General features: G+C 37.5%; 1 protein-coding gene across 1 annotated transcript; it reads right to left on the reverse strand.

Moving 5' to 3' along the window:
* Positions 1-2649: 2649 nt before the first annotated feature.
* Positions 2650-4091, reverse strand: LOC126795925 (SKP1-like protein 1B). The gene is made up of 2 exons (XM_050522653.1): positions 3714-4091; positions 2650-3038 (listed from the first exon to the last, which is right to left on the reverse strand). Exons 1-2 carry the CDS (start codon positions 4017-4019, stop codon positions 2865-2867), a joined length of 480 nt encoding a protein of 159 aa, XP_050378610.1. The 5' UTR covers positions 4020-4091; the 3' UTR covers positions 2650-2864.
* Positions 4092-8795: the final 4704 nt, after the last annotated feature.

Here is an 8795-nt window from a genome sequence, read left to right on the forward strand (position 1 = left end):
TACAAACTATATATTCCTAATCGTAGATAGTCTTGTACGGTTACAAATATACTGATCATCATCGTTGTGTGTTTGTATCGTCCTCTTCATAATTGTACCACATTGCTGCATATGGGAACTGATTTGCTTTCGAATAGCATGGCCAATCAATTATAATCTATCGGTACCCGCCCTTTGAGTGCACCAGCTTCTTCACCATAGCCAAGGAATGTTGATATTATGATGAGATGGTGATATAAAACATCATATAGAGATCCCTTATATATATATATATATATATATATATATATATATATATATATATATATATATATATATATATAAGGGATCCCTTTTTGGGTCTTTTAAAGTTAGGTTATTTGACTAACTTCTTGATCACATTTCAACATCTCCACCGTTCAACATTTAAATTCTAATGTATAGATCACCTTTGTAAAATTTCAGCCAAAATAGAGGTGTTTAAGGCACTCAAAACTGGGAGTTATACTTATAAGCATGAACGGTTCATGTTTAACAGATTTGGTGCGTTCATTGCTTTCACAAAGTTTGATATCTTAACAATCACCATTTTAGCTGAACTTTTGCATAAGTAATCTATACATTAGACCCTAAAAATTAAACGGTGGAGATCTGAAAATGTAATCGAAAAATTGGTTAATGAGCTATCCCTTTAAAATACCAAAAAAAAAAAAGGGATCCCTCATTCAAAACTAGCAATAAACACAACCTACATGTGTGATAGGTACTTGTCAAAGTCATAAATACGTCGACGACGTTCTGCTATACCAACACCAACAACATGCTCGCCATCTTTGAGAAGAAGACCACCTAAATTGACTGGAGCGCGAAGCTGATAACCTCGAGGACGACCTCCAAACCCTAAAGCAGCTTCCGCTAGACAAAGACCTCGATGTTTGCATCCTATCTCTTGGCTCCGCCTTCTTCTTTTGCGGTGCCATCACCGTCGCCAACACCTAGCTTTAATTTCAAGCCATGACTAACCAGAAAAGGCTCGAAACCTCTCACAGAACCACCACATCTACCAAGTTAGAATTCTATAACAAAGATTACACGATGTACTCTGATTTGGATTGATTAAGCTCTTGGATGATCTCGCCCTCCGATTTGGATCAACATCGCTTTTGAAGGCTCCTGAAGGAGAGGAAAACGAGGAAGGTAAAGTTAGAGAACGACGGTGACGAGGGTGATGCGATTCACTGAGTTTAGGATCAGATCTAGTGACAATGTTCATAATTTTATCTAAAATTCAGGGCAAAGGTCTAACAGATTTAATTGCTTGACTTTTTTAAAATTTTGAAACCTTATTTGACTATTCTAATTTCATTTATTAAATGTGACCTTTTTTTTTTTATAAGAAGCTCAATAATAAAAGAGGGCAGTTTATTGCATGAAATCATGGAGAAAACCACCCACTAACCCACCCACATCCTTAATTATATGATTCATAATCATATTTTTTATTTTTATTTTTACCTTTACCAATTTATCCTTATAATATGAATTTAATCTAAAAGTAATTGAATATAAATGAAGGATAGTTTTGTAGTTACATGAGAGACAGTTCAATATTGCAAATTGATTTAATTAATAGAGGTTAGTGGGAAATTATTTAGGGGTACGTATAAAATAGTCACATTATAATCACATTTAAATCACACGTAATTATAAAAATATAAAAATAAAACTCGAGCTATTGCAGCAATTGTGCTCGTGGCCTCGTGGAAGATGTGAGATTTCACCGTTATTTGGTCAATAAAAGAAGCTGAGAAGTCTGATATCTTTCCAACCACCAAAGGAAATGAACAAACTCTCTTTCCTACTTCCACAATTGCCGCCACGTTGTTTATCAAGACATGAGAACATGCCTTCTTTTCTTATTTTGTGGGGGAGGGGGAGGATTGTAACTTGTAAGGATCGATGTGGTTGTTGCAACCACTTCACTGTTATGTTAGAGGCAGACTCTGCTAGCCAAGTTCTTTCTTGTTTTTCCATTCAGCCCTAAGAAAATCGGCCAATGTTTCTTGATCAAATTTATCACTGAAAAAAACAAGCGACTTTATTGTTGCTCTTTGTATCATCTCTATGTTTAGCGCTCTAGAACTTGCACTGCATCCATTGATGCTCTGTCTGTCTCACCTATATGTGTAGCTTTCTACAGCTTACACTGCATTCATCGAGGAAATCAATGTCCCATCGTCTGAAAGAAATGTCAAGAGGACCTCAATGTTCATCGTCGGAAAGAATACAGCTAATATTATTCTACAGTCCATCCTGTTTTCCAGTTGAACCAATTGCAATTGATTCGATGCTGAAAACCAGTTCTGAGCATCACACATTTGGGAAGGTATTCATTCACTAACAAACGAAATCAGGAAGATGGTAAGACCAAGTAACATCAATCTTCCTAGGATATTTTTATTAAGTTTTGGAAAAAGATACGGGACAGAAACAAAGCAGCCTCAGAAAACGATGTTTAAGTTCCAACATCGGGAATATTGGAAAACTGAGGCAACATATATTCACGTGTTAAGAATTAAGAGCAAGAGGCAAAAGTTCTTTTAGCCTTTTAAGCAATTTATGCACCCTTGGAAGAGAAACCATGAGGAGAAACAATATCAAATGCAAAGATGAGACAAATATAACTAAGTCCGCAACAGATTTAGATAGTAAGAGGTTTGCACATCTTAGAGTTGAAGCAACCTAACAAAATAAAATGCCATTCCAATCAAGACAAAAGCAACCTCTAAACCCCTATAGGGACAAAATGAACGGTCATTAGCTATATCAACATTCCTACCACGGTCTGATCATAAATATCAACATTGAGAAGAAAGCCCTTGACTTCACTCAAATGCCCACTGGTTCTCCCTACGAACCTCCTCTTCTTCTTCAGGGGTGAAGTCATTCTTAATGTTAAAAGTCTTGCGGATCTCCTCAGGAGTCTTCCCCTTAATCATGTCAGCAACAGTCTGGCATGTCAGATCCAGAAGGCCCTTGATGTTGAGATAGTTGGCAGCCTGAAAGTCACAATTAACCACCAAGTCCAGAAAATGAACCAAGATAAACAGAAGCCAAAATTAAGATGTTATTACAAATACACAGTGATGTACAGACACTAACAATGGTTTCTGCTAACAAATAGATACCAAAGATAAAGAGACCAGATTTCCCTATATATGCCAAGATATAAGCATCCCTCTGTAGAAACAACAATGGTGGCGTAGCAGCCTCGAGAAGAATTTATCTTTAACCATAAATGAACAATCATTAAGCACACACCCTTAACTCAGTTAATCAATACAAACCCAACAGGACACAATCCAGCAATAAAAAACACTGCTCAAAGTTAATCAATACAATCCAATAATTATGAACATAACATAAAGAAAAACACACATTCTCTAAGCCTAGAACTTGATCATGCTAACTAACACATCTTCGTTTCAGACCTTGTATCATCAAAACGACTAATGCACACTTCAACACTGACAATGATCACACAAGACCAAACACGAGCAAAATTCAAAGTCTCAATGACATCTAAACAAGTACGAAAGCCCATTACATATCAACTACAATTGACTACCCAAACAAACCTAAAATTTAATCAAAAACCAAAACCCTAAATTCAAAACTTTCCTATAAACTGATTCAATCATTCGCAAAATGAAACTGGGTTTTCCGAAACTAACCAAGATGAGGTCGAACAGAACATTCTGGTCAACCTTGATGAACTCAGCATCAAAAGCCTTCAACGGCGAGTCGGTGGACTTGTCCTTCTCGGCGTCCTTGCCGCCCTCCTCCACGTGCTTCCTACAATACTCGATCACCTTGGCCAGAATAGATCCGGTGACATTGGGGAGCGGAATCGCATTGTCGGCGCAGCCGTCCTCCACCATGTGCTTGATGGTCTGCGACTCCAGAGCCACCGCCTCGTCGACCTCGAAGGTCTCGTTGTCGGAGCTCTTCAGGGTTATGATCTTCTTCTCAGACGACATCGTTTTGGGGTTTGGGGTTTCTGAGAGGGATTTGGAGTTTTGCCGCACTTGAGATTTTTCCGAAGGTAGTGATTTGTGGTGTGAAAGTAACCCTAAGGTTGCTGTATTTATACTTTTATAGTGTGACTGCGGCTGTATCTTGAAGTTTGGACGGTCAGGATTTATCGCCCAAGAAAATTACCGAAGATTCCAGTTTTTACTTTGGACCTTGCTTCTTGATAAGTTACTTGGTTACCCACTTTCAAGCTTAAAGATTTAAGTTTAGAAAAAAAAAAGTGCTATGAGACGATACTCAGTATACAAAAGAGAGAAGACTTAAGATTCAGTATCATTGCAAAACTTGATCAAAACAGAGTTAAACTTGAATAAAACATTAAGTGGGGAGGTTGCAGAATTTTGAAGGAATCTACGTAATGATCATTTAGTTCACTTTCATCATATTATTGTGTTGTCTATTTTTGGCTTACCAACACCAACAAGTATGTCATAACAGTTATGGCATGTACCAACCAGGGTTCCAAAATCAGCTGAACCATCCATTTACAAAATGAAAAGTGTAGATACCATCACTTACTTTGGTTATTAGGATCATGAAGTTGTTGAACATGACTTAACTTCATGAGATTTTAACTTAACAAACTATTACTGTCAATTGTAGACTTACGCCTAATGAGATTTTAGCTATCTTTGACTCTTTGTCTGTCTCTAGTTTGTTAAGTTAAAATCTCATGAAGTTGTTGAACATGATCTAATTTTATGTTGATTTTCGCATGCTTTCTACTGAACCAATGTTTTCATGAAATGGATCATGGAGCTCAATACCTTTTTCTAATTTAATTGGAGCTCAAGTTTGACCAAAAGGTAGAGAGAATATTCAGAAGGCACTATGTCATATCCAAACAAGGAGAAATAACTGAGTTTGGTCAGAAATTGATCGGCAACATCTAATTTAGATTTCCAAGTGATGCCTTCTTGGCATACAAAACCTCAAGATGACAGCAATACGTTGACTAAAAGCTGAATGTTGCTATAAAGTTCAGCTATTTGTGTGTGGTTTCTCCACTAAAAAGCTAGGAATAAGCTGAAAGCAGCCAAAGCACATCAACAACTGCAGAAGCCAAAAAGAGGTAATTTTGATTCTTTAGTTCTTATGTATATATGCTTTGGACTTTCCCATTTCTTGTTATTTAATAAGGTGTATCATTTTATCAGGTAAGCAATGGTCACAAGGGCTAAAGGAGTTGGGATTGAAGTAGTAAGACAATTGGTATCAGATGGGGTCATGGCAGTGCTAACTGCTATAGACGAATTGAGGGGTCTTGAAGCTGTTGAAGAGTTGAAAGAGTCTTGCCAGTCTGAGCTTGAAGCATTTTACGGTTTTTACCAGCTTGATGTGACAAACCCTTGTAGCATTGCTTCCCTTGCAGAATTTGGCAAAACCAAATTTCAGAAACTAGATTTCTTGGTATTATTAATTCAAACTCAAACATCGTTGTCTTCTATCTAAAAGCCAATCTTGAAATTTGAAGTTGAATTTTACTGCTCAGTATTTTAGTGATCTCTCTATTAGAATTTAAGTGAAAGTTGTGCTGTGACTAATCCAATGAGCGGGACTCAGAAGTTCATGACATATAGATTGTGCACGCATAAATGTTTTTCAGAAATTCATTAGTCATTTAAGCGATTTAACCATAACTTGGAAATGTATCTTCTTCAAAGGATAATGAAGACTGTTTAATTCAATCCTTAATATAACATTGAATTTGATGATCACTGTTGTCCTTGTTTGGCTTCTGAAAGTATTTAAGATCTACGTAGTTCAGTGCCATGTCCTCCATTTCTTACAAAAAAGAAATTGTTTCTAAAGAAATCAAGATTGTTCTAATATATGTTTCATTACAGGAGTTGAAGTTCAGAAATTTGCATATGTAATATGATATATGCTTTTTATATGAAACTTTCAAATATTGGATGCTGGCCGAGTTTATTATTAGTGGTTTTCAAGATAAAGTCATGTCATATCCAACAATGCAGTTTCACATTCTTCACCTTGATGCAGAAGATTGAAGGAGTTGATTTGAATGAAGTGGCTATACCAAACTACGAGTTGAAGAATGCCTGAAAACAAACTTCTACAGCACAAAAAGGGCAACAGGCTGACCGTGGTAGTTTTCCCCATCCTCAAGCTGTCTGAGTATTCTCTTTTTTCGTGTGGCTAAATTATTGGAATGAAAACCAGAGGCTACTTCTATCTTTCACATTCTCCTAAGAAATTCAAACTTTCTACTAGTTGTGAATAAGGTTGCTGAAAAAGGTCATACCAATTTAGAGCTAGCTCTTCTGTTTCTCATTTGTTTCAGCATTTTCCAGATGGAGGGCCTAAAGATGTATTAAGATGTTTTACAGTCTCAAAAGCTGTCTTGACTGCATCTACTAGAATTCTGGCAAAGTAATATCCAAGTTTCTATATCAACTGTGTCTTCTAGTTACATCCAAACAGATATAAACTGCAGTTCTGGCATCTTTATCGTTGGCGAGGGTGCTGAAAGCGTTACCAGACTGGTGCTGCTCCCCAGTGACAGTCATACTGGCCAGTTCCTTATTAGGAAAGAACTTACACTTTTTAAGGAATACTAGACTAAAGAGGCCCTTTCTGCTTTTATGAAAAATGATAATACGTCATGTACAAAGTATTTGGATGCTGCGGTGTTATGAGATTATATGAGGTTGTTGTCCTAAAAAAAATTGATTATGAGGTTGTTCCTGCCTTTAAATTCGGGGCAGTTCATTATAGACCCAATTTTAAGAAGAGATTTTCAATTAAACCCATCATTTTTCTCATTTCAATTTACATCAAAAAATTGCCATATATGATTAATATTAAAACATGTATTCTCTCAATATTACAAAAGTTGTCACTGAAGTCAAATTTGTAACCTACATAATTTACTACTAATTAATTTAATCTATTCCATAACCTAAGCTTATTACATTAATATTTATTTTAACACAAATTTATAATTCGTAGCCTTAATATAACAATTAATTGTGCCAAAGTCATACAATCTAGATTTGGAAACCAAAATTAAATGAGCTATTTCTTTTACACATTTCATTTGTGTTTAAAAATATTTCTATCATATAGGTATATTATTTAATTAAACCTACTATATAGGTAAGTTGTTCTACCATATAGGTATGTTAATTAAACCTACTATATAGGTAAGTTATTTAATTCTACCATATAGGTATATTATTTAATTAAACCTATTATATAGGATTCTGTCATATAGGTATATTATTTAATCAGTCATGCTATATATGTAACTTATTTAATTAGTCGTACTATATAGGTAAGTTTTTTTTAAAAAGTTGTTTTAGGTATGTTATATTTTATTATATTAAATTGGTAAGTTATCTATTTTTACTATATATGTAAGATACATATTTCTACTATATAGGTAAGTTGTCTATTCAAAAGGTAACTCTAATCCTTTGGGTTTTTCTCAATATCTTGTCAAAATGTATATTAATTTAGAGTTGTTCCGGGAGAATTATTATTCTACCCTTGTGTGTGTCTTAGCCTAATAGGTTTCCTGTTAGGAGATAGATTAACATCTCCGTAATTGATTAGGACTCCGAATCCTACGGGATTGTGGTTTTGTAATGCCTATATATAGGCCCCCATATCATTCAATAATACACAATTATTTTCATCCTGAAAAACGTTATCAGCACGTTGCCCTAAAACCCTGAACTTTTAGAGCCCTAGAAATTCTTTTCTCTTCTCCACCGCCGGCCGCCGTCATCTCCGGCCTCCAGCATCTCCTCGTCGGCGCAGCCCCTGCTCGCCGTTGTTGCAGCCCCCCCCCCCCCCCCCCCCCCCCCGCTGCTACCCCCGCATCCCTGCGCGCAGCCAGCCTTGCTGCCCCTGCAACTTCTGCCTTGCTGCCCTGCACGCAGCCCTTGCAGGCCCTGCTCGCTGCCCCTGCACCCACGCACGCACCCCTGCACACTGCCCCTGCATCGCAGCCACATGCAGCCCTGCTCGCTGCCCCTGCACGCACGCACGCAGCCCTGCACGCTGCCCCTGCATCACCCCTGCATGCACCCCTGCAGCCCCCGCATCGCAGCCGCATGCAGCCCCCGCATCGCAGCCCCTGCACGCACGCTCGCGACACCTGCAGCCCCGCTCGCGACCCCTGCAGCCCCGCTCGCGACACCTGCAGCCGGGCACAATAGCCATTTGGGCTTCATACTATATTTTCTTTTCCTTTTCCTTTTCCTTTTTCCTATTTCATTATTTAAATGTTCATTGGTACGTTTTTATTTCTAACGATATTTCACGTGCTCGTATAGGAAAAATCATTGCTCGTCGTACTATGGTGATGACATTCATGCCGCGATGGACGATGCTTTTGCCATCTACATACGATTTCGATCGTATCCTCCCAAGATTTTTATGTCATCGGACGAAGATCGAAAAAGGAATTCAACAAGCAACTTCATGCATGACGATCGATTTGCAGAGCAATTTACTTATATGCGGTCTATTTGGCAGACCAACAAGTATGTTTTTCTTAAAGTTGCTGCTTTTGAAGATATATATATAAATTATCGGGCGCTATTAGCCTTTTTCATGTCTTCTTTTCCTGCCTTTCTTATAACGCCGATGAGACCAAAGAGGGATATGATTCCCCTCTTGTTCGACGATTTTCGTGTGACGGTCCTGGGAGAGTCACGTTATTATTTAAAAAGGAAGATATCGATTTCGTG

This window comes from Argentina anserina, chromosome 5 (assembly GCF_933775445.1).
Source record: "Argentina anserina chromosome 5, drPotAnse1.1, whole genome shotgun sequence".
Lineage (NCBI taxonomy): Eukaryota > Viridiplantae > Streptophyta > Magnoliopsida > Rosales > Rosaceae > Argentina > Argentina anserina.

Bases quoted from the DNA above. Each gene is read 5' to 3' on its own strand.
- LOC126795925 (XM_050522653.1), bottom strand. From the start codon at position 4,019: ATGTCGTCTGAGAAGAAGATCATAACCCTGAAGAGCTCCGACAACGAG. The intron at 3,039-3,713 runs GTTAGTTTCGGA...TGTGACTTTCAG, and splicing joins TTCTGTTCGACCTCATCTTG to GCTGCCAACTATCTCAACAT.